Here is a 15614-nt window from a genome sequence, read left to right on the forward strand (position 1 = left end):
ATTTAACTACACATATTTCCAGCTGTGCTGGAAATGCAGTAACAGTTATCCAATGAAATGAAAACAATCCCTTCAAAACGACAAAATGCTATGATGTACACCAAATGGTGTTTGGTGATTGTGTTTTAGGGTGGATTTTCCCTTTAATTTCCCCTTTTTCTGCTTGTGTATGACATGCTTTACTCGACAGTTCACTAAAGAGAATCACACCAGAGCAAATGATCAAACCATATCCTTTTTGATGGTTGGGACAATATAATGATAAGCTGACATGATGCGTGAGCTTGGCAAAAAAAACAAAACATATGCATTGTGTCTTCTCATTAAGGGCTAGAGGTGATGCAGCAGCAGAAGGACAGAAGCATGTGAAGTGTCAAGGAAATGCCATTAGCCAACAAGCATTTCACCCAGAACAACAACAAAGCACCCAGGGTAACAGCATGACCTGAAAGCAGTGTATTCATTTAGCAATACCATTGCCTAGATTATTGCAATGCCTCGTTTATTTGCCAAATCTTTTACAAAATTCAGCAGCCGCACTACCCACCAAAGTGCAAAGTCTTTCTCATGGAGCACCCTAATCTTGGCCTATGTCTTTTAGATTAACTTTGAAGTGATATTCATTACATATGAAGCCTTGTATGGTCTGAAGTGGGACTACACAACATAAACAAATTTCATAGCTAGTTTCTGTATTTGGGAATCTTTTATGCAGGACAAGACGTGTGTTCATGTCTGTGAGTTAGATAAGAAGGAGACTTTAGCAGGAGAGCTAATGTGGTTGTTGTTGTTGTTGTTGTTGCTGCAGTCTGTGGCTCTTGAGGCTCAGTGTAGCGCCTGCTCTGTCTATGATAGCACGCTGACGTTACTATTTTATGCAAGATTTGATTGGCTGCATCGAAAAAAGGTCTCCATGTACGTAGACGGGTTCATAATGGTATTCCGTTGAATTAATTGATTCAAATGCAGTTTAATTTCAGTTGGACTATGACAGAAATGTACAACGAGGGGACTTGGAGCATGCCCTGCTTCTGTCCAGCTCAAGCAGAGAGGTGACTCTCACAGTACTAAGGCTTTTTTGAAGGTCATAAGTCTTTGGCAACATAGAACAAACAGCCTAACCCTAACCCCAGACAGAAAAACAGAGTATTGGTCGGTTTGGTTTACACAGAACGGACACAGATGCATCATGACTGCACCATACAAACAGCCTACATTCACTATATAGAGTATGCTACCATCTTAGCTGTAACTAACCCAATTTTCATCTTATAAAAAATATTTTCATATTTTTGGTCACTGGTAAAATTCAGGAATTCTTTGATATTGAATTCATGAAGATTGCATCAAGTGCGTAGGATATATTGTTGACTGTTTTTCATTTTGGAAGGATATAAAGCTTGTAAAGCTATTTGTTAAGATGATCTGACTCTGACTAGCAGTGTGATTGTGGCTTTGATTCTTTACGTCAGACGACAGCCAATAGCACTGAATCAAGAAAAATGCCTGTTGCATGAATGATACAGTACTGTATTTCACATTTTGATGAGTTCTTCAGTGAAATGAGGAAAAATGACAATTTCACAGGTGAGATATCTGCCTCTGATAACCGCACAGTGTGAGTGTTGAGGCTGTACCTCACAATGCTTTATCGGTTTGTCCTGAACTTTCATTTCTCTCTGCTTTTGCAATCTCATCCCATGCACCTAACTATACCAAGAAATTATGTTTGTGTGCAGATGAGAGTGATTGCTGTCTCTGCATCTTTCTCCTCTGCTACTCTCTGTGTATGCTCAGGCATTGTGTCATCTTTCCTGGTAGAGGTAGACTAACCACAAGTCAAACCTGCCTCAGATGGTTTGACAGTTAACAAGAAGACATCTTCCCTTCTTTTCTCTTATCTAAACAGCTGTCTGTCTTTTCAAACAATGGAGGGAGACCCTCTTCGTCTCCATTGCCCTTTTTCAGTATAACAGATGCCCCTTCAGACACAGTCAGGCTGTATTTCCACTCAACACAGCCTTGATTAGGTTCATGTCAAATCGTCATGTTGACTGACAAAAATAAGTCCTTGGGCTGTGTCTGTTCTGCTCTAACATGGCTTCAGGTTGCAGAGGTCCAGCTCCTGAGGCTTCCTCCTTCCAGAGCAGTGGTCTCTGGGTAGATTCAGACCATTCTCAGTCATGCAGCGCACTGGCCGCCTTTTAAAGCCCCTTCCACAGGACTTGGAGCAGTGAGACCAGGCACCTACATCCCACATGGGACATGGATCCCCACATGCTCTCACTGCTACAGGCCTGTCAGCACTGTCACAGTCCGCTGCAGGACGCCCTTCCATGCTCTGGCACTGCACCAGCCTCTTCTGCAGACCGGTCCCACAAGTCACCGTGCACGAATCCCAACTTCCTGTCACCCAATGACTGGCCGGCCTCTTACCCATCATATGCTTCTTAGCTTCTACCCTGTTACTGTCTGCCAAGATGCTATTGTGTGCTGCATGGCTTCGCTCCTCTTTCCGCAGAGTCTTCTCCTCCTTGCTCTCCTTGGCGATGTAGAAGGAGTACCGCACCCTTGGAGGAGTCATCTTCCCTACAGAGAGCACCTCTACAGTCAGAGGCTCCTGCAGGGGTCTGGTAGCCTGAAGAATCTCTACAGATGTGGAGGTGCCGCTGTAACGCAGTAAGCTGCCCTTCACTAGCAGGTCGCGCTCCACGGCTGACACCACATAGTTGCCGTTCAGCAGGTACTTGCCGTGACGATTTTTCAACGCCAAGTAGTTTTCATCGCTGACCATTCCTCGGTAGCCGCGCTGGCGGATGTCAATATTGGAAGCTCCAACAGGCAGCATCACCACAAAGTTGTAGCCATGACTGAAAAGAAAGTGTGGAGACGTAGAGCATTATGATGCTGAATAGCCAATGGTTATTGCAAAAGCTTTCAGGACAATGGACGTAACTGTAACTTGTAAGACTTTTTAAACATCATCAACTGAGGACATCAGCTTAATGTCTGTGCTTGTGGTAGAGAGATTGGTCCAGGACATGGTTAACCACCAATCTTGAATAACTCTACAAGATCATTTATTTCCATGAATATATTGTGAATCACTGCACACTTATAGGACATGCTGCCAAAATATGACCTAAGTATCCATGGATGCCGACCTCTATGCTATTCCTAAAGTTTCGTTTATAGGGCTGCGTTAAGGGGCTGCGCTGTACCTATGGTGGCTAGTTGCGTAGGCTCTGTAGGTACCATAGGCTACAAAAATACCACGTTGGGAGAACTGTGATTGGTCAGCATGGGCTGCTTGTGTTTTCTCCTACAAGTTTATAATGCCAGTAGAGATTGTTGAGAGTGCAGACAACATGAAGCAGGTTGAAAAAGCGTTCCTGCTTTTCAGTAACACGCGTCCAGCAAAGACATCTCCACTGCAATGTGCTTTAGATGTACTTCAGTATGTGCTGACATGCTTACTTACATAGGTTTGGTGAACATTCCTGAGACCTTCTTGCAGCCCTGGTTGTCCCCGCCACACACACCGCACTTGTCAAACTTCCTGTTGGAGTCCAACTTGCCATCGCAGCCTGCCTTGATGCATTTCCCTTGAACACATACAGCTGAGGTGTCAGGAGAGCAGGGCGTCCCATCCACAACCTGTAGGATGTGAGACATTACATCAATCTTTAGGTAGATAATATGTAAGCAGGAACAACAGAGAGAAAGTAAGAGCAAGACTGAAATTGTTGGTCTACCATCTTTAAATACTTAATTCTTCGACTAAACATAAACATAATGAACCAAAGAGCTACGTAAATAGAAAGTCAAAAGTAGCACCAGAGGGAGTGTACAGTGCCCTTTAGTATAAACAAGATGTTGGCTTGTATTGCTGCTACAAGCGTGTTTCCTTGCTGGTTGCATAAATAGTTGCTGACAAGCCACAGCTGTGAAGTAACACTGTCCCTGCATGTTTCCCTTTCTCACCACTCCATCCATCCTGCAGCCGCAGCCGCTCTCTCTACCGCCACTAACACATCGCGTCTCATTGCTTTGCCGTTGATGGTACTAGCCGTTACTTCTTGCATCGTGGATAAGGGCCAAATCATACTGGACAGTCACACGCCACACCTGCAAACCTTTGTTAGCAGAGAGCGGTTCAACATTTCTACCTAAATGTTCCAACTACTGCTCCCACGAGGTTTTGACTCATGACGAGGTGTTCAATGACAAGACGTTCAGACTGCATTAGCAAGTATAATAGTTGATACCCATTTAGGTCAGAATATTAACAGAATTCCCCAATGTCATGTCTTAGCTTTTTAGACTCGTCTAAGTGTGGCAGGTTTTTATTCATAGCAGCATAATGAAGGCTGACAGCGTTGCTCTGTGTACCGTCTACAGGCTGCAACCACATTTGCACTACAGCTAGCAATTATCAGGCTCAAATCAGCCTCCAGATGGGTGGGTAATTATGTTTTGCTGGTAATGTGAAAGCAGTCAATATGTCATTTGCCTAGAACTTTTCAGAACTCATTGGAGTTTCTTCTACTTTATTAAAACAGCATACCCACAGGGTCGTCTAATGAATGTAATTTATGTTCTTGAACTAATTGCATTTTCTCAGTGCTTAGAAAAAAGTGAGCAGTTGGTTAAAACAGACACAATCAGATGGTGTGTTAGGGTTAGGCTTAACATAGCAAATCAGCTACATACTTTTGGAGCGAGGACATAGAAGTACCCAGTCCCGTTGGCACGGCAGATCAGCTTGCACTTGTCCTTGGGAGAGATGCCCGAATATTTGGGAACCCAAACCACAGAGGAGCCCAGTCTGTTGGTGTTCAGGTTTAAGCCATTGAACGCCTCACACTGCTCCTCACGGAAGCTCTTACCTGGAGATGTAAGAACAAGCTCAGGTTAGAGTGACAAACGTACTCCAACGCTGCTGACTGGAGTGTAAACTTGCCCAAAACCATTAAAGAGCAGGGCAGAGCTGCTAAGAGGTAGCATCCAGGACCACAGCGAATGTTGCTGGTCATGAAGTGACCTTTCTTAACATAACCTGTAACCCCTACATTTAACTCTTGGCCTTGGAAGTAGGTAGTTTATCCCGTAGGTAGGAATCTATTGCAGCTGACATGGCAGATAAACACACTATTTGATCCATTCCTTATGATTTTGCTTTGTTGTTTTTGGTTTTGAAAAGGCTCCAACAACAAAAAAGACACCACCCTCCAAATTATATAAATATCGAATATTGCTACTATTGCCAGTATAGCTATAACCCTATGACCTATGCCTTGTTACGGATGCTAAACTATAATTGGACAGTCACTGGGGGAAAGGTTTATTGAATTGTCTTCCTGTGTGAATGGACTCAAACAGAGATTAGTGTACCTGATTCAGGACATGTGTTGACGTTACAGGAGCGATATTTGATGCGAAGGCCGTAGCAGTATTTGCCTCCATTCTCAGGGACGGGGTTGTCGCACTCTCTCTTGGCCAGCTGAACTCCTCCACCACAACTTCGGGAACAGTCTCCAAACGCACCCCACTTCCCCCACCGGCCATCCACCTAGGACAACGGAACAGGCACAATAGTACATCAATCTGTAACACAAATGCCCGAGCAGGACTGGACACTGCTTTCTTTCCCCACTCCCTTTCACCTTGATGTGCATGGTGCTGTTCTTATCAGAGCAGGCTCCTCGGTAGCAGACCTTGCCGTTGCCACAGCTGGTGCCGTCCGCCCAGGGGAAGTGTCGGGTTTGGCAGACCAGCTGGCCACGGGCCTTCCCGGTGCACCACAGTTTGGAGCAGGGCTGCATGTATGGGCAGGGCTTGGAGCCGGGGCCGAAGGCAAGCTCACACTGGCGGTGCAGGCTGTAGCTCGAACCGGGCAGCGTGTCTGAGAGAGACAGCTGCCTTTGAGGCTGGTCCAGCAGACAGTCTCCTTCAGAAAAAAATAACAACAACAACATTGCAAACAATCCAGACAGCAGCTGCATTCACTCATATGGATATTAGAATAGAGGTGACTTTATGTGTTCAAATATTATTGGAGTTTCCTGGCATTTGGCTGCTGCTGATCAGCCTTTTTAAAAACTCAAAACTTGGAAAAAAAACAGGAAAAAAAAAATCGTTAAAACAAATGATTGCACAGTACGATCAAAAGATATTATTTGGACATATAAATAAAGCATGAATGAGCTTACAGCTGCTGGTGCTGTTTGTCCAATAACTTTGTCTTGCGTCTATACGAAAGCAAACGTAGCTCTCTATGAGACAGTGCAGGCTCTGGACAATGTTTAGATTAAGCAAATGGCTCATGTAGAAAAGACAGCAGTGTTAGCTTTGGAGTGTTAAACTTGTGCTCATTTGCTTGTTACAGAGAGAGGGCTGGTCGAGAGGAGGTAATAAATTGGTGTGTTTAACTCTGTCTGTTACACAGAATCTACTTACAGTCAGTTAGGGGAGTTCACGCACAGGCAGAAAAATACTTGGCATAAAGGAGCTACTGAGGAGAAAAGGGCGAATGATATATTACTACACTTGTGAATGTTATATTGAATGTGGATGCCGCTGTATATCATCACCAGCACATTTCTGCGTTTCTTGTTTGTACATTACGGCCTATTAGGCCAGTGAGAATCTGATATCTGACAGTTTTACAATGGACTTTCTCCCTTTCTGACTCAAAAATATGATATTTACTGTTTAGTTCAAATTTTTCTGTATTATGTAAGCTGTATTAATCTTCTTTTTTTTTTTTGGCCACTCGGAGGAAGAACTTCACTACGAGCTAAAAATCACATGGTTGACATATTGTGGCCTTGACACAGAGCGACATTACACCTGTTGAATGTCTCATTCGCTGTCTGTTTCGGTCCCTCATCAACTCCTATGGGGAAAATCTTGCCCTTTAGATCCTAAATGCTCCGCTATGTTCGCCAGCTAATCACTAACTTTGTCTGTCTGGCCTGGGCAGGTAGTGTACAGTGGGTGTATTAGAGCTTTTTCAGTGAGACTGAACCAAAACACTGAAGTTGTGGGCCAGAAAACCAAAACAATGAGCAGAAAGACGCCAAAACACTCAGTAGAGCTGAGGGGAAACTGCAGAGTCGGGTGATAATTCTCTGTGGGTTCACTGCTAAAGTACAAGTGATCTATTTCACATTATACATGATGTGATTTGACCCATTGTTTATATAAAAATAATGATAAGAGAAGCTTTAAGTGAGCCTTTTTTAAAGAAGTCTTTATTGGTGATTGATTCCCTGATGTTAGTTTTGTTGATATTTTGCTGGTGTAGGGTTGTATCCTCTCGCTATTGAATCTCACTGTGTTATTTCTTGTGAAGTGTGTTTAAAAGTGTTGAAGTGTGTTGATTTTAAGACATAACTACTTTGACTTTTTATATTCTTAGACCCCATTTTGTGAGGATTAGGCACAGATTGTGAAAAAGGATACTTAAGAATAAACACCGTGGCCATTATTTAAAACAAAAAAAAACATCTACTTCATCCAAATAGGTATGTTAAGAAAAACAAAACTAGGAAACAGAAAATGTCTTCTTTCTTTGGGCTTATATCAATAATAACTAACATTGATGATATCTTGTTTCTCGTTGAAACTGAAATCGAAATGACAAATGTAACCATGACAAAATAGATCCAAGGTCTTTGGGTGCGATTAGATTACAACCAGCTGAAAAGCTTGAAGCCTGCACAGAATTAGCGGTCCATCTGAGTCCAGAGACATATACAGGAAGTGTTTACTAACCATGACCTCTGTCCAGGAACTCAGTAATGATGGCTGCGCTGCACACAGACCAGGGTCTGCTCCTGTCGATCTGAATCAGTGTGGGAGACATCATGTGGTTGTCCTTTAGCTTCCCAAATACCTCCTCACATGCCTTCACATTGTCGTGGGGCATGTTGAAGACGTGGCCTGAGGGAAGAGGGTGGGGTGGGAAGAGAGACAGAAGGTCACGTCTTTGTTAGAGTCAAGTAGTCCTATTTTCAGTCGTCCCGTGATTTAAAACTCGATAAGCATTTAGTCTGTGGTGATGACAGTGAAATATGAAAATGTAAATACAGAGAGAAACCTTTCACCAGACATCCCAACACACATGTATGTACGAGGCAAAGCAAACTCAACTTATTTGAAGCTGATGTCATAGCAGACAGGAATGCAGTTATGCATGGGAATATTCAGCGTGGCGTACGTCCATGTTCTAAACCAGGCCCGACAGGGGAATATGGTTCCCAAAGAAATCATTTCATTCCCTAAATACGAACATGTAGTACTGTTCAAAAGGGGAAAAAAAAAAAGCATAAACTGTGTTTTCCGCGTAATCAATCATGAGACAGGGCCATTTTGAGGGGAATTGTGTAATTACTTTACGTGCATGAGGACAGTGTAAACCAATGCCTCTCTTGGGGCCTCAGGGGTTACATGCATCTGGTCTCTGAGTCTTGCTTCTTTTAAAGCCTTCTCAAAACCTAATGTGAAAAGAGAGACTGTCACTTGTGTTATTGATAGGATTAGCCTTAACTCGACAGATTTAGGAGTGTGTCAAACAGCATATGCAGTTTGATACCACCCATTAAATTGAATCAAAAAAGCAGACAAGGAAGGATTAACAGTGTTCAACTTCAGCTCCTTTTCCATTTTCACCTTTGACAGACTAAAGCAGGTATTTTAGCTGCAATAAGGATATTTTTTTTTTGTGGGGGGGGTAAAACTACATTCATAATATCAGCTTAAATAAAATATAAACAGATACTAGAGGAAGAGCTTCGCTGTAGTTTTACCCTATTTGTCCAAACTACACTGGACACTTCTCCAACCACATGAGGTGATCAAATCTAAACTTCTACATTCAATATAAATCCTGAATTCAGACATTCTGGTTCATAAAATACCCTCTCTGTGGTCTAGCTGGGAAACAACAGCATATAACATTCACTTACCATGAAACAGCTAATGGTATGTCAATCAATATTTGGTAATTTTAGTTAGGAACTGCAATTTGGAATTTAAAAGAATAGCATTTTAGGAAATATGCTTGTTGGCTTTCTCTCCAAGAGTAAGATGAGAGAATTGTTATCAATCTCATGTGGGTTAAGAAGCTCGAGCCAGGACATGGTTAGCCTAGCTTAGCACAAAGACTGAAAACAGCTGTAAACAGCTAGCCTGGCGATGATTGAGAGGTAGCTATGTGTCGGAGTTATTACTTGACAAAACAATAGTTTATCCATCTAACCAACCAGAACTTCAGTGTGGCATCTCCGGCTGCAGCAAAGGTTGCGCCATACAGTCAGTGAGCATCAACTTGGTTTTAGTCTCTGACAAAGAGGAATCAAACCTGGAAACCCTCACTGTGACACAAATAGTTGTTTTCACATTTCTCTGTCTGCACGGGTTGAGCAAAAAAGATCAAACGTGCAAATAAGACAGCTTTAGAGGTGTTCGGCAGGCTACTTTTTAAACTTCGGATAAAGCAGGCTAGCTGTTTTCCCCTTCTTCCGATCTTTATGCTAAGCTGGGCTAGCCGTGACCTGGCTTCTGCTCCATACTTAATACATTGGTATCAAGTATGTACATCAAGTATGTTTTCCCAAAATGTTCAACTATTCCAATGTCATTTCCACGCCAAGTGCCAGAGTCCGTCGTCAATATGGCAGATCTTATACATGAGTGTAGTGTATGCTCAGATATACTTATACATACACCTCTAGTGGATTGGATATTTTAGGCTGAAGTTCAAAGGCTTTCCTGAAGAGCAGTGAGCGAGGGCTCTGTCCAAAGAAAACCGAATATGCCCGTGTTTTCTTTGCTTACATTTTCCCTTTCAGAAAAGCACCACAGACTAGCTGGATTATTATAGACAAGTGTACATTTGTTTGTATAATGTTAGCATGAAATAATTCATGGAGACTGAAGTTCTGTATCTTCAAACTGTTATCTCTCAATTGCCATTTGCAGCTGCCAGTGTGCAAAGTGCAGCAGTAATGTCGAACATGCATCGATCTCAACCTTGACCCAGGGGCCTGCTGGTTTTAATGGTGCCCATCTAATGAGGGGCTGATTTACAAACAGAGCATCAGGTGAATGCAATTAAATAGCTGGTACGATTGAAACCCAGCAGTGCTTTGGGATCAGGGCTGAGAACCACAGCCATATAGATCATCATGAAAGTTGCAAAGCCCTCTGGCAGGTTTCCACACTGATTATATGTCCGTCAAACCTGACTGCAGAATTCCTTTGATGTTTTAAGGTAAGGTTATATGCTGCTCTTGCCCTGAGTATATCTCACTCTAAGGCCAAATGTGCATTAACATAAATCTAAAATCCATAATGTGAGTGTTCAGTCCCTGCAAATGAACAACGTGTTCCTCAAATTTAACAAATAACGGGGCCAATTTTCTTACCAAGTTCATGGGCAGTTGTGAAAGCTGAGGGCAAGCCGTCATCTTCAATGACGGAGCAGCTCCTCTTCGGGTCACACATGGTTCCAACATCAGCCATCCCCAGTGTATCACAGGTTGTGGCCCCGCAAAGATCCTGGTGACACAGAGATGTAAGCGTTCATTGTGAAAAGCCTTTGTCTTTATTCTAATAGGAAGCTTGAAGAATCAGATAGGACTCGGGCCATGTTCCAAACGTTTTTTTTGTGCGGCTGTGCCGTGAGCTACGGAATGAACGGACCATGACGAGCGCTAATACGAAGCACATGGGACTCTGGTTTGCTTATTGCTACTCTGTTCTTAAAATATATTGAAGCAGAGAGTCAGGGGAGATGGCCCACCACAGATTTCCTCTTGGTGTTTAGTTAAAGAGGTAAGAAGAGAGGACTAGATGAGTCCCACCTTCAGCCCTAGTAAAACCATGTCATCTCTATTACAGTCTTTTATTTACATGTTCACCACTGACTCTATTGCTATCACCTCTTTTCTCTGTGTTGTACCTCCATTTCTGCTAGTTGGCTATATCTGACTGGGTCATACCAACTCTCCCCCCAATAAACATCTCTGGAAGTGTTTGCGCCATGGCCCTTGGCCTTTTTAGCCATGCTAGCAGCAAATGGCTATGTAGGTTGGTCAATCCACCGCTTTGGTCCAGACTGAAATATCTCAACAACTATTAGATAGATTGCCCTGAAATCTTATTGACATTTGTTTTTTAGTGAAATGCCTCAACAACTGTTGGATGGATTGATGCTCGTCTTCCCCAAGGACGCATTTGCAATAACTTTGGTGATCCCTTAACTTTGAATCTGGCGCCATCGTCAAGTCAAAATTTCACTGTGTCCAATATTTTGGTTTGTATACCTGCGGAACTGTACTTTGTGTTTATTGCTAATTAGCAAATATTAGCATGCTAACACGCTAGAATAACATGTTAAACATTACGCCTGTTTAACATCCACAAACGTATTTACATTGTCATTTTGAGCATGTTAGCATGCTGGCATTAGCATTTAGTTCAATGCACCACTGGGCCTAAGGTACATGTACAACAACCACAAGCTGCTAGCTTGGCTGCAGACTCTTAACTCTTAGTTATTTAAAATTACAGGAAATGTTACGAGCCTTTTCCCGCTGGAACAATTCATTATTATTGGAAATGGCCATGAGTCATTGGTTATCTGGAAAATTGTTCCCTTGTTCTGTACCAAGGCTTACTGGAGAGGTTTTTTTCTGTGTAAAACTTATTTTGTCTCTGTTTCAATATTTCTGGTCAGGGATTATGTTATTATGTTACGTCAGAAAGACTTTCCTGTGCTGTTTTGTAGTGTTCAGAGTAAGTAAGAACACATAGTGGATGATGAACTTGTTAACCCAGTGTTGCAGTGAGGCCCAGAGATGCCAAGAGCACCCTCTGCCAGCCATGTGTATTCCACACTGCTTGCTCTCCATAACCTATTACAAGATTTTTTCCATCGCAGCAGCTGCACTCATTGTGCCCTACAAGGACAACAACACTGGACCTGGACTTTCCTACATATAATTGGCCTCTGTGTAAATAAGGGATATTTCCCGGCGGTGGGATGATTCTTCGCTCGTCTTGACCTTGAAGTGTTTTTGTGTGTTGCTATGCAGTGAAGGAGAGAGGCCGTGTATCAGATGGACCTAATGGAAAGCAGGCACCATCAGAGAGGGACAGACAGAGACAAGTTAGTGACTGTGGAGAACGCTACTAGTCAGTGGTCGCGGCTCCGGTGGCCACATGGGATCATCTGACAGCTGTGACCAGGATGAATGCTTTTAGATAGTGTCGGTTTCCATCGATTTGAATGAATGAAGAAGTACTTTGGATTTTGGTAAAAAAAAAAAAAAATCGGATCATTATAAAGGTGCCTTATATAGGCAGATAGTGACCCAGTTCTTATTCCGGTAGAAGCAGACAGAGGTGAGGTCTTTCATGGAAAGAACTGGCTCAGTTTGCTCTTTTCCAGTGACTCACTGAACTAAATGAAGGGGACTTGCAGAGCACGGCGCAGGCCTCTGCGTGAAGTGACAGTTAATAAAATCAAACTACTAAAGAGACACGCAAAACAACCATAAAGATACACAAAATGACCACAGTGAGACGGAAAAAAACAACAACTACAAACGGCATCACTGAGCCGCTTGTGTGTCTTTGAGAGTTTTGGGTCGCCTGCAAACATTTCTGAAAGAGTAGTTGCTTTGTGTCTCTTTCAGTCTGGGTGTCTTTCTCCTGTGTAGAAGGGGTGAGGGGCCTTTTACATGTCTGTGCCCGGGGGCCCACTGACTCCTAATCCACCCGTGCACAAGTTGTGTGCGAGTGCAGTGCTTCTATTCTTTGCTCCGCCAATGAAGACACAGCTCACTCCTCTACCTGCTTACCTGTTTGGTGAACAGTATGGCAGTGTCCCAGTAATCTGGGTGCTTGTCGCTGTGTTTATTCAACTTCTTCTGCCAGGAGCAGAAGTTGCGCAGAGTCAGGGCCGCGTTACTGGAAACCTTGGGTCCCTTGTCGGCTTCATTTATCACCATGAAGCCCACCACCATTATGTTTATGGAGTTGAGAATGCTGGGGTGCTTGTAAAGTCTGGCTGCCACTGACATCAGGGTCAGGAGGTAATGCTTCAGGTCATCCCCGTGAAATTTAGCCATAGATTCATCTGCCACCACCAGCACCTCCACAAACCTGGGGATGGAGGCAAACCTCTTGGACCTCCCCAAGGTTTTCAACACAGTGTCAGTTAAGCCATCAATCTCCTGCTCGCTCATGTGCTTGTACTTCTCCAGGGAAATGTTGAAGTTGGAGTCAGGTGTAACTCCACACCTGCTGGTGAAGTTGCCGCCAGAGTTCGCAGCGCGTCTCCGGCGGCTGATGACATGAGTCCTGTCGAAAGAGTTCCCGTGTCCGGACGCGGCTGCTGCGTCTTCGGTCCTGCTTTGGCTGATGAAATACTCCATGCCGTTATAGGAGAACCCCCCGTGGAGACCTTTGCACAGGCTGAGCGCGGCGAAGGAGTCCGGGTCTGCGTTGACATCACCGGAGTAGAAGCATTCCTTGAGGTCAGCGGCTGCAGAGCCGTTGGATGCCGAGGAGCCGCTCTCAGGCGGCAAACTGTCCGTTGCAATGAAACTAGAATCCGGCGTGAGGTGGAGATAAAAGTCCTGTTTGAATGCACTAAGTCTAAAATCAATCTGTCTTTCATTCATCTGCTCGGCGCGCCGGTGCAGATGCTTTTGGTGATCCACGCGAACAGGTGTGCAGAAATCTACCTCCATGCAATATGTTAGTTTCAAATAAAGCACGAATTTGGTGAAAATAACCAATGAACTTATGAGTATAGCCATCTCTGCTCCTGCTCAGGAAGGTCCACTCTGGAATTCGGCTGCGGCGCGTTTGCGTGCAGTAAAGAAGTTGTGCGCAATGGCACGGAGCGCCGCTTGTGCGTCCTCAGAAAACTAAGCACCCGCACTGCTCTGCAGCTTCACTCCCATCTTGCGCCGTTTCCACTCTGTCCATCAACTTCTCTGAGCTGTGGAGCTTTAAAGCCGCGCATAAACACCGATGATCACTGTCAACGGAAATCTGGGGATGTGCGCAAGAGCCAGCTCATTGGTTATGCGTCTCGGTTTGTGCTGCAGACCGCAGCCACTTGTAGCTCTCCAAATATTATTGTTGCTGTACAGCGTGTTTGACAGGAGCTGGAGCATCATCATCCCTCCCACCGCCCAGACTCACTGCGAAGCGGACAAACAGCCAGCACAATCACAGGGAACTAACAAAAGGCAACACACACACACACACACACACACACACACAGACAGGTTTCAGTTGGAGGTTTTTTTTTTGACATTTTGACATTTATTTCAAACTAATGCACCTGCAGCATAACCGTCAAACTGTAGACGATTTAACATATTTCTCTAAAGAAAAATCTCCCTTTCCTGCGTATTTATTTACTTTCTCCATAAAATGTTATTAAAAGAAACACATTATATAAGTTGAATGAATGAAGAAAATGAGCAGAGGAGTAACCACTGGCGTGCGAATAAACACATTTGTTCATCTCTGCGTATTCTCATGCATAAGACAAAGTTTAAACAGACAAAAAAACGCAAAGTGAAACGCAGCTAAACAGCGACACCTGTCTGCACCTGAAGTCCACTGCAGCTTCAGAGCAGCAGAAGGGCCTGAACAAGTTTATTGTGCTCTGACGCCATCTGGCGGTGAAAGCGTTAAACTGCAACTCCCGGAGGAATTTTTTTCTTTTTTCTTTTTTTTTTTCTTCTCCTTTTCAAGGTGCTGGCATTCCCCTGGCACGCAGTCTTAATAAAGTGATTTACATGGTGTCTGGCAGAACATGTGTTTAGTCTTGTAATACAGCGGAAGCCTTTTAGAAAAGCTCTCTGTGGCATCCTGAATAAAACGCTTCTATAAGCAGCCTTTATGGAATATTCATGGGCTGAAAATGTTTTAAATCTGAAGGACTAAATGTCCTTTTAAAACTGGACATACTGAGTTCTTTGATTTAACATTTGAACAAAAAAAAAAAAAAAAAATTCGTTAAATACGCTTGATGGTGATTAAAATGGTTCTTCGGGTGAAGAACTGATGAAGACTCTCTGCAGAACATACATTGTGCAAAAACACATTCACATTCAACGCTAATATTCTCTCTGCAGCTCTGCTAATGTGATTATACATTTCTCGGTGTTCGAGGTGGCGGTCAGCTCCGAGCGCACACGGTGCCTCTCTCTGTCCAGCGGTGGCCTTTTGTGCGGGGATAAAGCAGATCGGCCTTGGAGGGTGGGGGGTGGGGGGGCTCCGGGCTCTGTGGGGGCCTGCCACTCACACACGGCTCCGAAATAACTCGAGTAGCGGACTTCCAGCTATGCGTAGTATAGATGTCCTACCGCTGCCATGATATATAGCACGCTGGGTTAATAATAGGAGCGCGGTTGTCGAGCTATTTCAGAAGGGGGGGGTGTCGGCCTATTCTCATTGGATCCATTTTATCCGCGAGTATCTCGTGAAGTGCGAGTGGGAGGAGAATTTCCAGCAACGGAGGATATCAAAAATAACCCCCCTCATGTCCAGGGAAGAGCAGAAAGTATAAATACCCCGCG

The 15614-nt window shown here is 43.9% G+C and overlaps 1 protein-coding gene across 1 annotated transcript; it reads right to left on the reverse strand.

The window, feature by feature from the left end:
• Positions 1-2092: 2092 nt before the first annotated feature.
• LOC139284963 (A disintegrin and metalloproteinase with thrombospondin motifs 15-like) lies at positions 2093-13835 on the reverse strand. The gene is made up of 8 exons (XM_070905365.1): positions 12873-13835; positions 10434-10566; positions 7780-7947; positions 5667-5950; positions 5395-5572; positions 4714-4889; positions 3482-3657; positions 2093-2870 (listed from the first exon to the last, which is right to left on the reverse strand). Exons 1-8 carry the CDS (start codon positions 13833-13835, stop codon positions 2093-2095), a joined length of 2856 nt encoding a protein of 951 aa, XP_070761466.1.
• Between the last annotated feature and the right edge of the window lie 1779 nt (positions 13836-15614).

The sequence above is a fragment of the Enoplosus armatus genome, chromosome 5 (genome assembly GCF_043641665.1).
Source record: "Enoplosus armatus isolate fEnoArm2 chromosome 5, fEnoArm2.hap1, whole genome shotgun sequence".
NCBI lineage: Eukaryota > Metazoa > Chordata > Actinopteri > Centrarchiformes > Enoplosidae > Enoplosus > Enoplosus armatus.